The sequence below is a fragment of the Cheilinus undulatus genome, linkage group 14, assembly GCF_018320785.1.
Source record: "Cheilinus undulatus linkage group 14, ASM1832078v1, whole genome shotgun sequence".
NCBI classification, from domain to species: Eukaryota; Metazoa; Chordata; class Actinopteri; order Labriformes; family Labridae; genus Cheilinus; species Cheilinus undulatus.
Window position 1 is genome coordinate 31,808,376 of NC_054878.1, and position 23,258 is coordinate 31,831,633.

The 23,258-nt window shown below is 39.7% G+C and overlaps 1 protein-coding gene across 1 annotated transcript; it reads left to right on the top strand.

The window, feature by feature from the left end:
• Nucleotides 1-3,071: 3,071 nt before the first annotated feature.
• Nucleotides 3,072-22,536, top strand: LOC121521152 (apolipoprotein B-100-like). The gene is made up of 28 exons (XM_041804906.1): nucleotides 3,072-3,126; nucleotides 3,269-3,298; nucleotides 5,595-5,707; nucleotides 5,814-5,959; nucleotides 6,048-6,195; nucleotides 6,706-6,855; nucleotides 8,665-8,789; nucleotides 8,899-8,984; nucleotides 9,077-9,521; nucleotides 9,637-9,751; nucleotides 9,831-9,977; nucleotides 10,065-10,276; nucleotides 10,391-10,586; nucleotides 10,678-10,857; nucleotides 11,922-12,125; nucleotides 12,215-12,382; nucleotides 12,464-12,669; nucleotides 12,908-13,087; nucleotides 13,179-13,309; nucleotides 13,413-13,623; nucleotides 13,708-13,880; nucleotides 13,968-14,131; nucleotides 14,208-14,317; nucleotides 14,411-14,784; nucleotides 14,905-20,922; nucleotides 21,006-21,117; nucleotides 21,229-21,463; nucleotides 21,553-22,536. The coding sequence occupies exons 1-28, from the start codon at nucleotides 3,072-3,074 to the stop codon at nucleotides 22,534-22,536; spliced, it is 11,418 nt and encodes a 3,805-aa protein (XP_041660840.1).
• Nucleotides 22,537-23,258: the final 722 nt, after the last annotated feature.

Below are 23,258 nucleotides of genomic sequence, written 5' to 3' on the forward strand. Positions count from 1 at the left end.
GAGAAGTGTTGCTGTCACAGTGTCTGTATGACGTAAAACAGCTGGACAGCTAAAGCCCATAACTTGAAATTGTGAGCAATATACAGTTAGCATACTAACAACTTTAGGCCTATTAATTATTATAGTATATTAATAAGTAATAGTGTCTTTATTTTAGGATGTTTTTTTCTCTCCAAGCAGGCAAGAGTACAGGCCAACACACTGGATGACCTGGGGGAACCTCCTGCCAGAAAGCTACAAAAGGTCCAAGCCTGCAGTAGTCTGGACAGCATTTTTGACGAGACTGCAGATGAGCAAGCAGCAACAGCTCAGAGCTTTGCTCCCATGGGTGCTAGTTCAATTAGAGACATATCTTTGAGAGACCACAACTTCTCGTCAAGACAACCCACTGCAGTGCTGGGCAGTAAACAAAGGTCCCTAATCTTCTTCTCTGTTTTTGCTGTATTCCTGTGGCAGCATTACAGCGCCACTTACATGCCTGGCATATATATTACAACATTTTCAGCCATTTTGATCATTTCTTACTTAACACAGCCATTTCTTGAAATGATGCTATTTTTACAGAAAAGTAAAAAAAAAAAAAAATAGATTGTTGGATTTTTGCTGATATGCCGATATTTACAGATTCATTTTAGCCGATACCTATATCGCTACTGATATTTAAATATGCTTTTTTGTCCTTTTGGACACACTTTAAGGTTTGAGGATGACCTATGAAACAAACTTTAGTCCTTTGAAACACTCTAAAGCTTAAAGAATGAGGATAAATGAAGAAAAAGACTTCAGCTGACATAGGTCTGTTGATTCAGCCTAAAACTCCACTAATTCATTACTATATATGGACAAAATTTACAGTCGATGTATGCTGAAATATACAGGCTAAATATCAGCAGAAATTTTGATATCTGCCGACACCAATACCAGAGCGATAAAATCGTGTCTTCCTAGTGTATTATATTTGTTACAGTCAGAAAATGAGGAAAATCCTATAAAAATAACATATTTCAAAGACATTTTAGGAGCTGTAACCATAGTTTTAGATCCTCAGTATTAGTACTCAGTGAGTTCTCATGTCCAAATACTCATAGTTGTGCTCAGTTTGGAATATAGTGGTACTGTTGCATACCTAGGATTTAACATTTTGACTTATTCCTAATCAATTTGTTGCACAAAATGAAAGATTGCAGCTTTTTTTTCAGTAAAGCACAATGAACTTGGAGATATAACTCGTGTACACTTATCAATCCTGTCAAAACTGCCTTTACTTTGGTGAGATACATTTGTGTTTAGACTGTTACTAATAGCCCTGGAAAAGCTAGGCCTGATGTTTCTTCTTTGACTTTTGTATGGCCAAAGGCAATTCATTATCGAGGTATTTTATCAAAAACAGAAAACTAGAACACAGAAAGTTCAGCATTATTTATATCATGTCTACATGGAGACTGTAGTCCAATGCTCCTTTGATAACAAGCAGTTCAAGTTCAGTGTTACAGCTCCTTATCAAAGGCCAGGGAACACAGCTCCACATTTTCTGAGTTGTGCTTTTGAAAAAGCATTTGGACGGTTATTATGCAATGTGTGGTTCTAAATGTCATACTATATATAGAAAAAACATACTTTAAATTCAGATCAAATCTTAATCTTTGAAATTGGAAATTATCAAAGTAACAAACTGACATTTAAACTTTCTATAGCATAATATTTTGTGAATGTAAGGTGCTTTATGTAAGACATTTACATTTGTATTAATCTGGCTGTATAGATTACTGAAAGTGCAAGTGCAGATGCTCACCACTATATGTGCAAAACAAGAGACAAAAGCAGGATATGAATGGTGTGGTTTAAGAATCAAATACTATTAGGGCTGTCAAAAAATAAGAAATTTCAATGGTTAATTTTGATTAATCTCCCTTCTCTTTGTTACAATTAATGTTCAGTTACTTGCACTGAAAACTGTTTTTGTTTCATTTTAGAATTTTGTACTGTATTAAACTAAGAATGATTTACTTCCTGTTTATTAGAAAACCTGCTTTTATTATGAAAAATATAACCACTCTGGATGGATTGGAGATTACGATACACACTCAACCATGGAAAAAGGAACATGTTATTGATTGAAACGGAAAAATAAGGGAGCAGTTAACAGTGAAACATTAAAAACCTTGGACTTTGACTTTATTCTGAACTGTCTGTGAGTTTTTCAAAGTGAAATGAGACACCAATATTTAGTAATAAATTGATCTATATACCAATTGATTAGTGAGGCACAATTAACCGAGTTACAATTCAATTTACAATTTTGGTCTCTTAAGATCATGAAACCAAGATAAGATTTTAAAAATTACTTTGCCACTTATGATGTTGTGCTTGAGTTTTTCCTCACGTGTGTTAAGTTTCATATAAATGATATTTTAATCACTAGAGTAGTTCACCACTACCTCAAAAATATAGATAACTTCTTTCTATTTCTTGTATTTCTTATGAAATATATCATTTTTATACATTCCCATTTTTGGTCTTATTTATGTTCATTTATTGCTTGTTTCAAAGTTACAGAATGTTAAAATGATGAATATATGCACAAGATCCTGATGTTGTTAAACTGAGTATTAAGCTCAAAAATGATCCCCAAATTAATAAAAATAATAGTAATTAGGATTTTTGCCAGATTCAAGCAGCCCTGCTATTTACCCTGACCTGTCACCCCCCCCCCCCCCATTTAAAATGGTCTTTACTCTGGAAGGATATAAAACAGTGGTGATGTAAAGTTTAAGTATTTTCTTTCACATCTGGGGAAAAAGTGCTTCTACTTCATTGAAAGCCATTAGAATGACTGAAACATTTTTACACATAAACACAGATTTTAAAGGATCATATTCTTGGAAACTTTATGAAACTAGTTGCCTTTGTCCCTCCACACATACGTATAGATTGGACTTTGGAGCTGACACAGTACAGCATGTAATTCCCACCTACTGTGTATTGAGAACACCTTTGGTATAAAAGCCCCATGAGGGGGCTGAGGCCTCAGTCTCGTCTGAGTACTCACTGAGGGAGTCACAGAGTCCACAATGGGGGACTCAAAGCTCTGTCTTTCTCTACTCCTTACCATACTTGCCTTGACTTGTACGTATTGTTTAAGCCTGGTTTTACTAAAATTCATCATTTTAATGTAACATAGATGTGTTTTCATAACCTGTGTCTTTCCACTGATGGTACGATGCTTATGATACAATGGTGCTAAAATTTCATATGTATTTCATTATAGATGCACAAGAGGAGCGCTCAACCTGCCTGAGTAAGTCCTAATATTTAATACTTCAGTTTTTTCACTCGTGTCACTGGATTAAAATACTAGTTTATTAATCCTCTAACATGTTACAATAGCGCTGGCAATTAATCTTATTTCATTTTGATTACAATTCTGGCTACCCTTGATCGAGAAAACAAGCCCATTCACAAGTCTTTAATAGTTAACACCTTCCTGTTGAAATAATTAAAAAGATTTAAAAGTATAACTGAAAGACATAAAGTTTCCATCAAATCTAGAAATGTTCTCTGTTAATCATAAAGAATACAAACTAGAGTACAAAGCATGGCAACAAACGCAGTTCTCCCTTATAAAGGGCACATATCTGGCAAATCAGGGATAAGATGACATACCTGCTCCATCCCAGATGAAAGATCAATAAATCACTTCTCCATGCACATATCAAACAAAACACAACAAAGAAAAGTGTCGCACTTAGGATAAAAGGAACAAGTACTGCTTATATAACTGCCTTTTGACTCTGTGAAAGCCCAGCAGTGTGACACATTGCAAAAGCTAAAGAGCTGAAGAGATCACTCACTAAAGGATTGCACTGCTTTGCTCCATGAACTACACCATGCCAGATCCACCCAGCCTGTTCAGTAGCCATGTCCGGCCCATGCTTTTGAAACACAAATCCACAACAGACTAAGGCTGGGCAATCAAAACTAAGATTCAATCACAATATGTTCCACTGAAATAAACATTTTTTTATTTGCAGACCAGACAGTTCAATATTTCTTTAACCTTAAATGTTGAAAATACCAGTTCAATGCATTTTTTTTTGCAGCAAAGATGTTATACTCTACACCTTCTGCAAACATTCAAGTGTCCTTTTAAGAATAGTTAAACAAAAATCATACTTTTCCTGTAAGTGTATTGTGTTTTTCTTCATTGAAACACAAATGACATAAAAATGATAAGTTTAATTTATCTAAAATTGTGCTGGTTATATATGGAGCCATTATTGTTGCAAAACTATTTGCAAATGCGTGCACAAATCCACAATTGCATGAACAGATCTGCAAGTGTGTGCACAAATCTACACATTTGCAGACGTGCATGTATTTGTGGATTTTTGAACACATTTTTAAAAAATTTGCAAAACTTTGTACGCATTTGCAGATCTTAACACACATTTGTGGATTTGTGCATTCATTCATTTGCACATCAATCTAGGCATTTACTGATTTGTGTACAGATCTGTGTACCCATTTGAAAATATTTTTTGCAAAAATAATAGCTCCATAGTTAGAACAGAAGGATTTTTTTGCTTGTGTTTGCTGAATAATACATAAAATAAGGAACCTAAAAATAACAGCATATTAAAAAGCAATATTGAAAAAAAAAAAAAAACAAAAATCACCCTACAACAAACTCATAAAGGGTTAAATGTTCCCCCTACTGGGCTACAGACTCAACAGCATCTCTGTGTGCACAAGCTCATCTGCACACAAATGCAACAGCACATACACTTGCTGAGCATTTATTTAGTAAATTGAGGAATATTTTCCCATTTATATGCAAAGTGGCTGTATTTCAAAAGCATCAAATTAACAGACAATTGTAACAGTAGAGTACATAGAGAAAATAATTCCACCTCTGTTTGACTTAAAATAAATGATGTGTAAATTAAGTCTGACTTTGAGATTGCCATATTACATAACCAGAGGTTAAATCAATCCATGCATGTAAGCACCCCCACTCTCTATCTTTGTGTAGAGCTGTTAAGCATGATGAGGACGAGAATATTGTTTTTTCTTTTCTATTTAGCTCCGTCCAAGAGGAGAGCTTTGATTTAAATCGTGAAAATGTTGTCATGTGTGGTGCTTAACTGAAGCAGCAGTAGTTATCCTGAATGTTTTCTTTGAAAGGTCACGATTTGTTTTAGGATTAAGAAAAGAGTTCCATGCAGGGTTATATACATTTTTTAAAATCAGAAATATTTTAAAGCCACAAGTTCCAAGTCCGGGTGAAGTTGCAGTCACTGGTGTAAAGGTCCAATGACTCTGTCAGTATCAATGTGAGTTCACGATGGAAGTCCTTCATGATATTGTTGAGTTGAATCCAAAGAATTCAAATTTGTGATTCGTGTTATGTGACTGGAGTATAAACTTCTGGTCAAGAGAGTTTTAGCTGAATTAATACATCTGATTCAGATTCTATAAAATGAATGAGTAATCTTTTAAAGAATGGCGATCTCATGTCAGGATTTCTGTTGTTATTGAGCAGCCATATGTTATAATAAGTAAATCTAATGCTAAATCAATATTTTTCCTGCCAGTCAACACAAGATACCAAGTGAACAACAAATATGAATACATGTACAATGCCGAATCTTTGAATGCCATCAATGGTGCCTCAAATCTCAGGAATGGACCCAGGGTCATGTGCAAGGTACTTCATGTTAAAACTTTCTTGTTTCTTCATTCTTTTTGGGTAAAAAGACTAGATATTTATTTCTTTGCATGTTGCACAAAAGCTGAAATAATATTTTAAACAGGTTGAAATTGAAGTACCTCAGACTTGTAGTTTCATCGTCCGCACCATAGGCTGCGTCATGGAAGAGGTGGTCGGCGTGAATGCAGAGGGCGAACCCGTGTTTGCTCCTGCTGCCGGCTCTGAGGCCTTCACTGCAGAAATGGAGAGGTTCGTCCCATCAGTGGAATTCCATTAAATGTCCCCCACAAGCCAACTGCTTCAGAGAAAAACTATCCAGTTTTATTTTTTTCTGCAGATATCCTTTGAAGGTTGTGGTTGAGGGTGTGTATGATGTGAAGCTGTACCCAGAGGAAGGTGAGACAACGACCATCCTGAACATCAAAAGGGGCATCATCTCTGCCCTGGCAGTGCCTCTGGAGGAAAAAGAAAAAAATAAGAACATGGTAAGTTTTCTAAATGACACAGTAAGGTAAAAATTCAACACTGCAGACTGTAGAGTTTACTCAGTGCAGACACTCTATGTGAAAGATCCTAGATGTGTCATCTATTCCTGTTCAGAAACGCGCTGGTTATTGCTGCTTCAGGAAGCCAATCATATACTGTACTTGACTTTACTGGATTGCTATATTAGATAAGGTGGGACTGCTCACCTGGATAACAAAGAAAACAAACGCTTGTAAGATGATCATTAAAATAGTGGCTGTAGGAACAGACAGCCTGGATGTTACAGCTGAGTGTTTGATAGATAATAAGAAAAACAAATAGATGGTTTAAAACAGAAATGTGTTGATGTGATGACTCATGATATTCTCTCTCCTATTGAATGATTCAACACCTTAGAAAAAGAAGACAAAATTACAATAATTGGGTTTTCAAACTGCCACTTAAGAATCCTGATAAAATTGAAAAAGGAAAAAAACAATCATCCATATTTCTGTCAATATCCATTTCAGCCCACCATCCACGGCAAGTGCAAAACCCACTACAATGTCAACTCAAGGGACGATGCAGCTGAAGTTGATCTTACCAGGGATCTATCCAAATGTGACAGATTTGTCCCAACGAGAGATCATGTCAGCCCCTTGGCACTCATCTCTGGCGTGGTAAGATATTGAAGCAATACATGGGTTGGTCTGGTTTGAAATTCTTAGAGATATTTTTATGTGAAGAGCCTCTGCTGAAGTGATGACAGACAGGGTTTTTCCTGGCTCAAAATGAGGCTGAGGTGGTGCCTTGCATGAGTTATGTGCTTACTGGCTCAACAAACATTTTTAAAAGCCATGTCAGGACAGGAAATCTAGTAACTGTGTAACTGCATTGTTGCATCCCTAGTGGGCAAAATCATTGGAAGGGAAAATTCAGTAGGGACGGCAATACCAATTTTTCACCATACGATACAGATACTTTTTGATGTAATTTTACTTTTACTACTTTTAGTATCGATACTGATATCGATACTTTTGAAGAAAGAATAAAATCCAGGTCAGAAATGTGTTTACTGTCATTAAATTTATCTTAATAACTCTTAATAAAAATCCTTTAAGTTTAAATGTCTGCACAAGCAGATAAAAAAATAAAATAGATGAAGTGCAGGTGGCCTAATGATTGGTCCCCAGAGTCACATGGTACGGTAGGATAGACATGTCTGATTGTCTCCAAAGTCACGTGACCTGGACAAGCAGTGAAGGCCCTTATTGACTTAACTGACTGCACCTGGAAAGTGATTGAGTGCGTGAGGCTGCAAGGGTTTGAAGTGGTAGAAACAGGAATGGAACAGCCCTTTGGATTTTCGTTGACACTCGGCATCTTGCAAAGCTTGAAACAAAGATAAAAACAAGCATTCCTCACCTACAGACCTATTTTCTCAGTGGATGAAGGCTGTTTTAAATAATATACTTACAGGAAAAATACTTTTCTTTTGCAACGTAAACCCCTTTTGCACCTTCCATGTTTTTTGTTTACAATTTCACTCTTTTCACTTCACTCTTTTCACTTCACTTTTATAGGGTTTGCTAGTGGGCATCCCCCGGGAATCCCTGTCATACCTCACAATGCTATGAACTATGGGTAATTCCCTCACGATAAGTCTGCAGATATGCCCACTCACGAAAAGGGTGCATGAAGGGCTCAAAAAGTCTGCAAGAGATCCCTCACACACTTTACAAATTGACTGTGGGATAGCCCTAAGCCTTCAAGGACTTAGCAGGAGCGTGCCTCAAAGTCAGTGAGTGTGGACAGTGAGACTGGGCCATTGTCTGGAGCAGAAAGAAAGGTGGCTTATAAGTACTCATGTGGTGTGGACACTTCATTAAAGTAATGGATACCAAAAAGTACTTAGAAAGTATCAATATATCAGTATTTTAGTACTGATACTCCCACCGCTACAATTCAGTCATATAGTAAAGGGTATCTTTTCAACAAAAACGCAGGAACTTTGTCTTCAAATTTTTCATTTCTGCCTCTCCATTCACTTTTCTTCATTTGTGGTGTGGCCTCAGCCACTACGTCAGGTTATTGCTGTAATAGCAGTTAGTAATGTAAGATTATTTATATCTTATTTGTACTCTGTTGTGTTTCTGTCACCAATGGCCTGCTTTGTCTAAGATACTTTTTGCTGCTGTAAATTGGAATTTCCCCTTGTGGGACTAATAAAGGAATATCTTATCTTATCTTATCTTAATCAAATGCTGCTTTAGAAGCTCTTCTTGAACTAGCAACTGAATCTGACGAGGGCTGGGGTGGCACAAAATCATGTGAATGCATCCATCTCCAACTTTTGAATGCAGGAAAAACCTTGATAGACATGCATCCATGGCAGTGTTGCTGTAAAAGCACTCAACAATGCATTCACATTGTAGTTAAAGGACATTTGACAAATTTCTTGTACCTTAAGTCAACTTTTTGTCTTTCAGCACTACCCTCTTTCCAAGCTGATCGGAAGCACGCAGACGTGCAAGTACAAGTTCCACAATGAGAAGAAACACATGATGTCTGGCTCCTGTACTGAGAAGCACATCCTCATACCCTTCTCACACAAGTAGATAAACCCTTAAACTTCACTTTACCATGTTCTGTAATGTAAGAGCATAAAGCAGTAAACCTTGTATAAGTATTCTGAACTTTTTCAACCTTGTTGCCCTCCACAGAGGAGAATATGGAGTTACTAATGTTGGAAAGCAAGAACTGATGCTGGTTCAAATAACACCCTATGACAATGAAGACTTTCAGCGCGGTAAGCTTCTCTTTTCTTTGATATTTTATGGTGGCAGATCATTAGAACTAAAACTAAAAGTCTGAATTCTGATTCTTGGCTTTGAATTAAAGGTGGAATTGTCAAGGGTCTTCACATGGAGATTGTCGAGGACAAGAGCGTGATTCAGGATAAAGATACTGGTCTGAAACTCCTGGGAGAACTGGCAGTGCTGCCTGAGACAGAGGGTGACAGAAGGGCCTATCTTTTCCAAAAGCTCGTCACCATGGTTCGTGGCATGAAATACGAGACTCTGAGTCCTGCCATTCCCAAGGCTCTTGCAGTGTCCCGTGTGCTGACCTACCAGGTCCTGGCCCAGTGCGGGACCCCTGAGTGCAGCAGTGCCATCATGCAGATCTTCAGGACTCTTGATACATCTTCACTCGAGGTTGATGCTGGTGTGTTTGCAATGGGACTGGTGTCCAATCCTTCTCCTCTGCTGATCAATGACATGCTGGAAATGGCCAAATACAAGCCCAGCAAGCCCATCATGTATGCTCTGAGCAACGTTGTCAAGAGGTGAGAGAATCCAGCCATGCTTAATTCCAGGTTCAGTGAGTAAAGTCTTCACTCAAGTCTTTTGTATGTCAAGGTACAAAGACTTTGAATTCTGTACATCTTCTTGCTCTGACAGATACTACAAATCAGAGGAAAAACTGATCCCTGAGATTTACTCCGTGGCTGAGTTCATGGCTGCCAGGTTGGGCGACTGCACCGGTGACCAGGATACCACTTTCATGACATTGAGGGTGTGTAACCTTCCTGAAATATCAAATCTAGATGACTGCCTGTAACAGTAAGTAGAAGGTTAATGAATTTTCCACATAGGTTATTGGAAACATGGCTGCTGCTGTCGGACCTGCCAGCCCTGCTCTCAGAGCTGCTGTGATCCAGTGTGTGAACAAACCTGAAGCTTCCCTGGCTGTGCAGCAGGCTGCCATCCAGGCATACAGGCTCACCCCCGTTCCTGAAGAGGCAAGTCAAATTCCTTTGACGTCTGACACATAACTGGAATAAATATTTCTCACGTTCTCTAATTACTCCTATCTCTATTGATAACAGGGCAGAGAGGTTCTCATGCAGGTGCTTCTGGACGGTGCTAGCCCCATGCAAAAGCGTATCGCTGCCTATCTGGTTCTTATGAAGGATCCCAGGCTCACTGAACTGGAACAGCTGGCAGCTGCTCTTCCCATTGAGCAGGACCAACAAGTCAAGAGCTTTGTGATCTCCCATGTCACCAACATTTTGTCCTCAACTGAGCCAGAGACCCTTGAGTAAGCAAAAATCTCTCACTACTTCAAATAATTATTTTTCCAAATATCTTGTGTCACCAGTCATTGTACATGGTGAGTAGGCAGGAGCTCTAAATATTTTCTATTTTCTCAAAGACTGAGGCAGAAGATTCTCAATGCCCTTCAGGGTAATGAAATTGGGCCCATGATGGACCCCACCAAGTTTTCAGGCAACTACAAGATCGGATCTGTGGAGGGTAACATGCTCTTTGAGGGTACCAGCTACCTGCCAAAGGAGGTCATGCTTGAGATGACTCTGAAGGCTTTCGGCTATGATACTGACATGATGGAGGTAGATTTAACTGCATCTTGGACTAGGTCACAAAGTTAACCAGACAGTGTTCTGATTGTAGACTTCATTTATCAAACGTGTTCCCTTACAGATTGGCATGCAAGGTAAAGGATTTGAGCCAACCATTGATGCCCTGTTTGGAGAGGATGGGTTCTTCCCTGACACTGTCCTGAAGACAATGTACTTCGTTTCTGACAACATGCCAACCAAAATCAATGAGATCCTGAGGAATGTGATGCCTGCCTTGAAGAGGGACAGAATGAAGAGACAGGTATTATGACCAAGCGCTTTAATGTTTTACAAATATAACTCTGATTTCATAAGTGAAGCTGAGCGATACAGAGGTAAGTTGTAACACTGTACTTTCCAGAGAGATATTGTTTATATCTGTATAGTTTAAAGGTTGATTATGAACGCTCTTATAAAAAAAAAAAACAAAAAAAAAAACATGACAAATAGTAGTATACCTATTGAACACAAAACACCAACTAATCCCAGTCATAGCGCTATACGATACCAGTCATCTCAGTGGAGATACTGGTATGGATATATTTTATAATTTGGGTGGTATTTTGTTCATCTGTTGATTGCTTTAATATTATTTTTATTTTATCTTGTTGTACGTATCTGTTTAAATGGATTTCTATATCTGCCAATAAAGATGATAATCTATTTAAAATATTAAGGCAAGATTAAAAAATATCAATGTATTCTTTAAATCTAATTTAAGAGCATTTAAATTATCAAAAATAATCGAATTGTAAAAAACTTTACAAGAAAACTCCTGAACACTGATTAGATTGCATAAATACATTGGCAACATTTGGAAAAGAGAATGAAACTGGCAAGGAGTGAGCTTTTTTATATGTATTTGTGCAATTTAGACAAAGCTCTTTCTCTTTTGGTTAAATATATGATGAAAGATCATTATTACTGTACTTGTTGATACCACAACCTTTCAATAATGGAGATTTTGTCATTTTAAAATACATACTTAAGAGTATCAACATTTTTGATAAATGCAATAAAAAGGAATTTTGATAATAACAAACATAGCTAAACCTTGGATGTGTAGGACTTTCCATGAAATAAAACAGGTTTCAATTACCAGTTGATTTTTATAAGAATTATATCAGAGTTCATAATTTTTGAATTCGACAACCATTCAGTATATGTTGACAGATATTAAAATATTGAGCTCATGTATCTCCATAAGATGAAAATTATGGACATATGATTTTTGGTCCACCAACCCTACTCACATGTGTTATAGAAGCTTGATTATAACATACAGCAAAGATCAATGTAACGGAATATGATGACTTACATTTACAGGCACCTCAGAACCTGATGAGGGACATTGGTCGCAACATCAACAAACTTGTGAGGGAACTCAAGACAGCAGAGTCTCCTGAGGCAATGGTTTATCTGAGACTATTAGGAAATGAACTGGGATACCTGAAGACTGACGAAATCACAGATATGGCCTACTCTGCTGCCCTAATGATCGACAATATGTTCAAGATGTTCCCTACAGATGTAATATGACAAAACTAATCTTTATTTACAATATATATAATTTTTTATCATTTAAGCTACATTTATATTAATATTTTTTTCTGCGGCAGCTAATGAAGGCTCTCATGACCAAGACCGACAACACAATCTTTGCCCACTATATCTTCATGGACAATGAATTCTCCCTGCCAACTGCCACTGGTGTGCCTCTGAGGATTGCCCTGTCTGGTACCTTCACCCCTGGCATCAAAGGTGGACTTAAGATTGCTCCTGACATGGTGGGTGTTTAAAACAACATCAAAAATCAAACTCAATGACACAAAAGCCACATGTTGCCTATGTCTCCTGTGTTTCTACAGAGTGAAGTCAGCTTCATGCCCTCTGCTGGCATAGAGTTTGACACGCACATTGGTTCCTTCATCCCTGAATACGTCAACTCTGGTTTGGAAATGCACACCAGCATCTTCCACGAGAGTGGTCTCAGTGCCAAGATCTCCATGGCCCGTGACAACATCAAGCTGACCATCCCTGCTCCAACAAGTCCTACAAAAGTCATCAAAATGACGTAAGCCTGGAGTGGAAAATTCAACAGACTTTGCACTTCTGTGCTAGGCAGCTGTTGGCAAACTAGGTCAAAAGCTATACATTGACTATAATTGAAAATGCAAGACAAAAACTATTTACTTACTGCTGCATTTGCTTGTGATGACAGACTAGATAGAGGCCAGGGTATGGTTAAGTGTACCAAGAAAGCAATGTCCCTATGTATATTTTATAAAATCTTGAACTGCTTTCCTCGATAGAAACACCCTGGTGGCAGTATCTGGATCAGCTGAGATGATGATCCCCCCTGCAGTGACAGACAAGGTTGATGTAAGTGAGTGCACACTCTTCTTCACTGGAATGAAATACTGCACTTCTCTGCAGTACATTGATGCTTTCCATGAGGAGACACCTTACTTCCCCTTCACTGGAGACAGCAAGTAAGCAAAACCTCCTAAACCATAACCAAATCCTTTCCTTCTACAAAAAGATTATCTCTGCAGTTTGATGATTCCTTAATAATCAAAATAGGTTTGCCATTGAACTCCATCCAACTGGTGAAGTCACTGAGTACACAGCCACTCTTTCCTATGAGCTCCTCAGAGAGGGAGAAGAGGGCCGTCAGAAGGTTGACTCCGTGAAGGCTGTTCTGAAAGCTGAGGGTAATCTAACTGAGGAATAATTTTGATGCATTACTAACTTTATTTGGAATACAGGTCACTAAAGTTGAGTTATGCTCGTTTCACTCTTGGCAATCAAAAACAGGTGCAGAGCCCACTGAAGCTGCTGCAATCTTGAAGTATAACAGAAGGAAGAATGTCCTCACAGCTGACATCCAGATCCCAGATTATGATGTCGAGGCTGGACTCAGGCTAGGTGTTGTTGATGGAAATACCAAGGGCAAAGGAACTCACTCCATCTCTCTTGACTTAATCAACAAGAACATCCCTCAGCTCTCTCTGGTTGGCCGTGCCAAGTAAGAAATCAGCAACAAAACCTCTGGAACATTGAAGTCACTGTAACAGTCAGAAAGGCACTAACTCACTGGTATACTTTTCAGACTTCTGGCCATGAAGGATGCTATGCTCCAAGTCCAACTACTCGTCCCTTCAATCAGTGCTGATGCCACTGTCACCACAAACCTGAAACGTGATGAAGACATAGAGTTAGCACTCAAGAGTCAAATCACGGTCATGGATGCCACATCTGAGCAGAAAATCACAATGAGATATGGTAGGAAATCATCAGTTGCACTAATTTTCTGACATCAAAGAGTGAGAATCATTTTGTGAATGATCCTTGGTTTTGTTACTTTTACAGGCGCCAGAAAGATGGAGGTTGAATTAAAGTCTGACGTAAACTCAGACACCACAGGTATCTCTCACTACGCTGACTACATCAAGAAGTATGGCAATGACATTCTTGAGTTGCAGGTTGGGGAGACCGAAAAAACAGTCAGTGAAATGCTCAAGGAATTTATGAAGGTATGGACTTTGAAATTGTTAGACCATTAAATCGCGTTTTTCAGAATAAATAAATAATGATTTATTCTTTTTTCAGGCAGTAAACAACCACATGGAAGTGTATGCTGCTGATATCCCTTATATTCAGAACTTCAGAGTGCCTGACATGCCTGAGATTTCCCTGCCTGAGAAATTATTCCTCAACACGTAAGGCTTATGGAAATCAGTGATCAATCATCTGGCTTTCAGAAATGTTAAGATCGAAATATTGTTATTTCTTATTATTTCTGTTCACAACAGTGAGGCAAAGGCTGTCTACTACTTCAACAACGAGCGATTCACTATCTCCCTTCCTCTTCCTCTTGGTGGAAAATCAACAGAAGATCTCAACTTCCCACCAGCTTTGACCACACCTGCCATCTCTCTGCCCCAGTTTGGACTGGAGATTGTTTCTGTGGAAATTCCCATCCCAGAACTCTTTGTCCCTGAGAGCTTTACTCTAGCTATTCCTCTTTTTGGAAAAGCTGAAGTTTCAGCTCTGATGAAGAGCAACCTCTACAACATGGAGGCCTCTGTGGCTGCAGGCAAAGATGTTGTTGAGACACCAAGCTACTCAGCTAAGTTTGATGTGACAGGAACCTCCCCAATTGACGTTCTCTCAGTAAATCTAAAAGGTAATATGTAGTAAATGACACTGAGGGTTCAGAAATCATGAAATTAGCCAACAATTTCAGGGAATGTTATGTCAGTATATTTGCAATAATTATTCACATTTCATTTTGTGTTTTATATAGGATCTGGAATGCTGGCCACCACTGAAACCATCAAGGCCCAACTTAAAGGTTCTCTTGCCCACAAATTCATTGAGGCTAGTGTTGATATACTCGAAGATGCCATTATCGCAGACAAAATCAATTTGAGATCAAGCTTCAAGGTTGATGCAACAAGCCCCCTTGGTGTCAAAATTGCACTTGAGCACACTGGTATGGCAGGAGTCAACACTGAAGAAATCTCTGCTGATAGCGACTTAGAGGGAACAGTGACAGTTGGACCCATGAATGGAAAGGCCATTGCAACTCAGACATTCGCCATTTTCCCACTCAAGCCAGAAGCAAAGATTGATTCCTCTGTTCAGATTGACTCCACACTTGTCAAGGCCCAGAACACCATTGCAGCATCTCTTGCCAATGGTGAACTGTCAGTGATGTCAAACACCAATGCCTTTGAAGACACTCTGACCCATGTTGCTGAGCTTTCATTTAAAGACAGCAAGCTGTCTCTGAAATCTGATGCCAATGCCATGCCTCTTGGTATTAAGGTCCGCAACCAGGCTGAGGCCTCTGCTGGTGCAGGTGAAGTCCTGCTGAGAATGGAGACCAATGCAGACTACAGTGAAAACCGTGTTTACTCTCTGCAGACTGCTTCCCTCAACACCAACGGTCTGACTGTGAACAGCGACGCCACCATTAAGATCCTTGAGAATGAGGCAACTCACAAGGCTACTCTGACAATGAACAAGGATGGTCTGACCACAAGTGGATCCAACACTCTTCAGAGCCCCCTTACATTGGAGAACACATTCAATGCTGGCTTAGATGCTGCACAGGCCTCTCTGTCTATTACCAACAAGGCTGTTTTGAGCGACATTAAGGTTGATAATGCAAACACTCTGACAATTACTCCAGCCAGCCTTGACTTCAGCTCAACGGCTGAGGCTGCAGCAGGTGAGTATGCTGCTTACACTCATGATATCACCGTTGCTCTGAAAGACTACACAGCAACTGCCAATGTTAACAACAACCTGAAACTTCTGGAAGCCAACCTCATCAATGAGGCCAAGCTTCAGGCAGAGCTCTACAAAATCGATCTCACTGGAAGCCTGAAAGCTGTGTATGGCGAGGAAGAGATCAAGCACCTTTATGAGGTGAATTACGCTGATATGGCAGCACTTGCAAAATGCAGCACTACTGGAAAACTCCTTGGAACTCACATGAACCAAAACACTGAGATTGAAGTTATTGGCCTTGCTGCCAGGATCGCCAACGATGCCCGCTTCAACTCACAGCCAATGCGCTACGACCACACCATCCGTGCCAGTGTTGTGCCTTTTGATTTCAACCTTGATGCCATCGTCAATGCTGACGGAGACATGACCATGTATGGCAAGCACAGTGCTCAGCTCTACGGCAAGCTCCTCCTTAAAGCCCAGCCCCTGGGACTGGCTAGCTCACATGAATGGAGAGCATCACTGAACCAGCAGCTGGATAATGGTTTCACCCTTGAGACAACATTGGACAACAGCATGGTCAATGTTTTGTCACTCCAAGAACAAAAGAGCAGTTTTAGATTGAAGTCTAAAGTTAACGACCATATCTTCAATCAGGACTTAAGCATTTACAACACTGCTGAAAGAACAGGTATTGAGGTTTCTAGCAACATCCTCACCAACATCCTCAACAGCGAGTCCACAGAGAACCAGGAATTTGGCATCTCAGGCTTCTTCAAATATGACAAGAGCACAGACAGTCATGTAATTCAGATCCCTCTTATTGACCTGCCAGACTTGCTGGAAAATATCAAGGGCTTTTTCTTGTCTGCTGGAGAGGCCCTGCAAAGTTTCATAAACAATGAGGAGGTAAAGGCAAGACTTCAGGCTATTCCCAAACATGTAGAGGACTTTGTAACTCAACTGAATATAGAAGAAAGGGTTATTCAGCTGCAACAGTATTTAAGTGATTTTACACAAGAATACATGATTTCCATGGAGGATGTGGAAGCCACTCTGAGAAATTTGAAGGAAACTGTTGAGAAACTGCTGTCAGATCTCCGTGCTTACGCCAAACACTTTGCTGGTGTGATTAAGGAGGTTATTGTCAGCGGCACCCTTCCTGAAACCCTCATTCAGACAGTCCAGCAGCAGTGGGTTGCCTTCAATGAACAATATGACATCAAGGCCATACTTGTGTACGTGATTGATGCAATAGCAGAGATGGTCCAGCAAACTGACCTGGAAAAACTGAAGGACAGCAGCATTGCATTCCTAAATGATCTTGAAGCCCAGTATGAAATCAAGGCAAAACTGCAGGGAATAATGAGTTACTTGAAAGAAAGAACTGAGGCCTTTGATATGGAAGTATTTCTTGCTGATCTGAAGAATTACATTTCATCTATTGACCTCAGAGCTCATGTTGATGAACTAGTAAGTCAGATCCCCACTGAGATGCTCATAAATATGAAAGATTACATTAGGGATGTAATTCAGAACCTTGACATTGTAGGTAAGATCAACACATTTTATGCTAACATCGGGGAGCTGATTGTGAAGTTTGAGGTTGACAAAAAGGTTCAAGTCATCTTTGACAAGGTTGTAGAGCTCATCAAGCAGTTCAAAGTAGATGAAAGCATCAGGGCTTTAGCCAAAATGTTGATTGATGCAGACATCCCCGCAAAGGTCATGCAAGTCGTCCAGGGCACCATCGACTACCTCAAAACAACTGAGTTTAAGGATATAATTGCTGAGTTTAATGTATATATTCACGTTATTGAGCAGAAATTGAATTCATTTGATTACAATGACTTTGTGGCTCGTGCCAATCAAATGACAGCTGAATACACTTCGGTTGTGAATGACCTTATCGTATCTCTTGAAATCCAAAAGAAACTTGAGGCATCAAGGGACTTTGCCATCTTTGTCTTGACCTCTATCAGAGATACACTGGAACAACTGAAAGAAATCAAAATGATGGAGTTGTTGCAAAATGCAAAGGACATCTTTGACAAGTTTGTGCTGACTTATCTAAAAGAGTTTGCTGAAATTATTAAGCAGGAAATTGAAAACCTGGACATAAATGCTAAGATTGACTCTTCTTTTCAGTTTGCAAGGAAGTTTTACACTGACTTCATCACCACTGCCACTGATATGCTCACCAGCGCAGCTGAGATGATTAAGAGGGTTGCACCTCAGCCGAAAATTGTCGAAGAGATATGGCAAATCATCGAAGGCCTTATAACTGGTCTGAAGAACGCTGAATTCAACATGCCATCTTTCACCATTCCTCTCACTGATCTTGTTGTTCCTTCGATGAAGTTCAGCATAGACAATCTCTACCAGTTTGAAGTCCCACAACGACTGGATATTCCTGAGTTCACCATCATGGGTTTCCACACCGTGCAAGCCATCAGCATCTCAATTGACGACATTAAACAGAGACTAACTGAACTGATAGATTATCTTCTCAACTGCCAGATGAAGATGCTTGATATGGGTGCTTCATATGGAGACATGATCTTGATTTACATCCCTTCCTTGCCTGAGTTTTCACTTCCAGAGATTACAGTTCCTGAGTTTTCCATTCCTACACTTCCACAAGTTCAAGCAGAGAAACTCACTGAGACTCTTACACTTCCACCATTCAAGCTGCCAGAAATTCCTTCTGAGATCATGATTCCAGGATTTGGTAAACTGAGTTCTGAAGTTAAAATCAACACTCCCATTTACAGTATTAAGAATGCTGCTGAACTCCAGAGATCTCTTGATGTAGATACTCCTCAGCTGACAGCTTTCCTCACCTCCCAAGGTACATCTATCAGCTATGACATCCTTAACTTTAACCTGGATTCCACCGCACGCATTGCCGTTCCCGAGGGGCGTTTGATTGCTGCTGAGACCTTTAAGTTCACTCACAGTTTCCTGATGGTAGATCATGATGTATCAATGACATTTTCTGACTTCACAGCTCAGGTCTCAGCTAAGACCACCATTAAGTCCACAACAGAGCCTTATAATGCCGAGCTTGTAAATGAAGCTTTCTTAGCCACCAATGGTGGCCTATCTGCAACTATGGACACTTCTTATAAACATGTGCTCAACCTACCCATCATAGACCTCACTGGTGAAACATCAGTAACTCAAAAGGCTGCTGCCCGCCAGGAAGGTACCTCTATCACATTAACTTTGGGAAATCAGGGTACTGCCACCCTGAACTCTAAAGAGAATTCCCACAAAAGTGACCTACAAGTCACAGTCAATCCACGTTCCATCAAATTCAACTTCAACAGCGACACAGATACATTTCTTTTAAAGCTGAAGCAAACACTCAGTGCTGACTCTGTCATCTTCAGCTACTTCAAGTTTGATATCCGCTCTGATGTAGAAGGCCCTGCACTTATAAACAACCACTTAATGGGAGAGGTAACTGCTAATATGCATGACACAAAGCTTGAGTTTAAGGCAACCCATAGCACAGATTTAAGTGGTAAGGTGAGTGGAGTTCTTAACAATGTGATTGATGTGGTTCTCAGTCCCAAGGAACTTGTGTTCAGCCTGCAAAACAAAGGAAACACAAAGTTTAGTCTATATGATGCCCTGGCTGTCAAAATTGATCTGCAAAATGATTACTCTGCAACCTTCAGACCCGATACTCAGCATATGAACACAGTAGCTCTGGCTCGTCTTAATCAGTACAAAGTTTTCTGTAGCTTGACTGCACATAACAATGAGCAGGAGGCTGCTATTCTTGCTGCTGTAGAAGGGGAAGCAAACCTTGATTTCCTGACAAGGCCCATCAGCATTCCTGAAATTAATATTCCATTTGTTGATTTAAATACCCCAGCCATCAGTGACCTGAACTTGTATGAGGAGACTGGACTGAAGAACATTCTAACCACCACTGAGCAGACTGTAAATGTAGAGGCAAAGGTTGCCCTCAAGAAGAGTCAAGCTGCCCCACTTGCTGATATCATGGGTCTTATCCAGATCCCCTCTGTGGATAACCTAATCACAGAGCTGTCGTTCAAGTCTGCCATTATAAATCTGAATGTCAATGCTGGACTGTTTGCGGAGGCTGATCTTGTATTCCGCCTGAGTGCCACCACAGCTTCTGTGTTTGAGAGTTTAAAAGCTAAACTTGATGGTACCACTAGTCTCAGCATGAGGAGAGGAATCATGCTCGCGAACTCTCTTTCCCTTGAAAATCAGCACTTTGAAGGATCCCATCACAACACAATCAGTTTGGGCCCTGAGACCCTAGGAACTGCTTTCTCTGTGAAAACAGAAGCAAAGATTTCCCTGCCTGTACTCAAGCTAGAGGGGAAACAAAATCTGGTTGCTGACACCAACACCAAACCAACTGCTCTTTCCTACTTCAGAATCATGGGTGATTTTGATATTCCAAGCATTAAGGCTGTTGGAAAGGCTAAGATAGATCACAGCGTGAAGCTGGATGGATCATTTGAATTTGTTTCTATGGAGTCATCCACAGTGGCAAATGTGGACAGCACAATACTTGAAGATTGCCTTGTACAGGGATCACTGGACAGTGAGATCAATCTGTATCTGAATAACAATGGCTTACGCTCTGTTTCCAAAGTCATTGCTGATTCCAAGCTTAACTATGGCGAAACCAAAATCATTAGCACGGATATAAATGAGAACCTTGAAATTGAAGCCTCCCTTAGCCGTGTTTATACAATGCTGAAATACAATGGCAACAACGAGGCAAATGTGTTCAATTTCAACACCAATGGGAGGCATAATCTTCAGACAACCATTGACTTTACCCCATCTTCATTAACCACAAATATCGAGATTGAAATATCTCAGCCAAGCAACCTGGGTGACCTCTCCCTGTTTGAGAAGACTGTTGCTGAAGTGAAAGCTGCCAAGCAGAAGGTTTCTACCAATGCCAAGTTTGTGAGCCCACTGTACACTACAACTCTAGCTGCTGAACTGGATGGAAGCACTCCTGTATTCAAGGCTGACTTAAAGTCATCTGCCACTTCTGCCATTACCTTCTTGGATTACGACTTTGACTGTAAGTTTTGTTCTGAACATAATACAGGTTTACATGTGAAATAAAAAGTTACAGTTTTAACTAAAGTCACTATTCTTTCACAGCTTCTGTTACCCTTACCTTTGAGGATGAAGGCATAAAACTGACTGGAAGGGGGATTTTCACCCACAGTGATGTGACCATGGACATTCAACAAATACTTTCCCATACACTGAGGTGAGAGTTAAACAATATTAATCATTTATAATATCTATAGTAATATTTTGTGGATTTTACTTCAGTAACTTCATTAATACTCTACAAACACCTTTTTACAAGTGCTCCAAGTAAAGACAAAGTACAGATAAAGTTACCTTTATTTTCTTCCCTCTCCAGCGAGTCCCGCCTCACCTTTAATGTGGACGTAACCAGCCCTGCCTTCACTGACATGAACGTGCGTTATGCTGTCCGCAAAGATGGAATCAGTAGCACAATTTCAATTCCATCTACTGGATTCCTCGGCCTTCAGCTCCATGGCAGGATCCCATCTCAGATGAATGCCAGGCTTTATGGACGCTACGCTGTAAGTGTCTTATGCTGCTTTTATATTTGAACGATCATAGTAACCAAGTTCTTAACATGTTATTTTGTTTTTTTTTCCCTCTTAAACAGTCAGATCCTGGGAGGGACGTTGATATTTTCACCATTCGAGCTTCTATTAAAGATACTGATAGAATGAAACTGAAGATGCTAATCAACACGGAGGCCCCTGACATCATGCTTAGTGGATTGCAAGAAAGACTTCCTGCCATCACCTCCAGTCTATCTAGCTTTGCTGACAAATACCACCTTTCTACACATGCTGCTCAGCTGAAGAACATTGTAATCTATTACACTGGGGAAGCCTACAACATTGCAAATAACCACACCCCAGATATGAGCCAGGTGTCCATCCTCTTTAGGAACACTATTGTTCAGTACCAGAGAACTGCTCAGGTATTCCTGGATGCTATCATCAATTTCCTGAGGGAGACCCGGGTGAAACTGCCTGGCTCTGAGGAGATGACCCCTCTGATTGAGGTGCTCAATAAAATGACCACTAGCATTACTTATTGGCTAGAAAAGGCATTGATCTTGATGGCTGATAATGCAGACAGTGCTTTCAATGTTGTAATGGGCACTATCAGTAAGATACAGGTCAAAATGCCCATTGGTGACGTGATGGCCAATGCAAAAATATTTGATGAGATAAGGGAGAGGGTAAGAACATTTACTGAGCTTGTTATGGATCGTTTGAGAAATCCAGAGAGTCTGGATATCTATCTGCTGAATCTGGGTGACACTTTAAAATTCTTCGTAGAAAAAGCTCAAGACTTTGTTGACAACACCTTTAAGTCTGATTACCTTGACGCCATTGCCGTCTACATTAATGCATTCTATGAGGAAACTGCCAAATTAATGAAAACAATCACTGAGTATGCAAACACAGCTTTGGACGTGGAGTTTTTAAAGAGCACCATTGATTACATTCTTGATGTGGTCAGATCTACAGTGAATCAAATCAACAAAACCATCTCTGACTATCTGCAACAGGCCCCTGCTCAGCTGCAATTTTATGCAAAAGTTAAAAATGGAAAGCTTGAGATAAATCTGTGATTTTAACCTCACCTGTAAGACAGAGATCAGATCATCACTCTTCGATTTGCTTCTGTATTGTCCAAACAAACATGTAAGTTGAGTTGTAAAAGTCTGTAATAGCACCGTGTCATGTTCATCTATATTTAAAAACAGGATAAACTGTTTCACTCGTACTAAAGGTGAACATTTTCTATACCAAATGTGCTGCAATTCTAATTTATTGTTTTTGTGTTCTAATAAAGTGCATTGACTGGATAATACCATGGGGTAATTGTACTTCCTTATTTTCCTTGCCTTTACATTGATATAGGCCACCATTTATAAGTGTCTATTGTAATGCCTGTGTAGGCATGGATGAAGACTCAACTATTTTTTAGCATGTTACAATGTCTTGAAAGGATTGTCATTTTGAACTCCATTGGATACACAACTGCACATCAAGTTATAAAGATTAGAGTTGTTCTGATTCTGACACCAACACCAGAAATATGTTGGATACTGCCTGAAAATGTAGTTATTAATATCAGCGAGTACACACGTTAATGCACTGTTCCAATGCAGTTTTGTTTAACTTTTTATTTTGCAACATTAAGCTGTGCAATATGTTAGTGTTTCCAGGCCTGGTGCGTACAAATGTGCCACTCTAGGCAAGAGGCAATTTTACCGCCCCTCAGTTTGTAGCTATAGGCAACAAGAAACAACACATCAACCTTGAGGTCACAGAACACAGGCATTGTTTT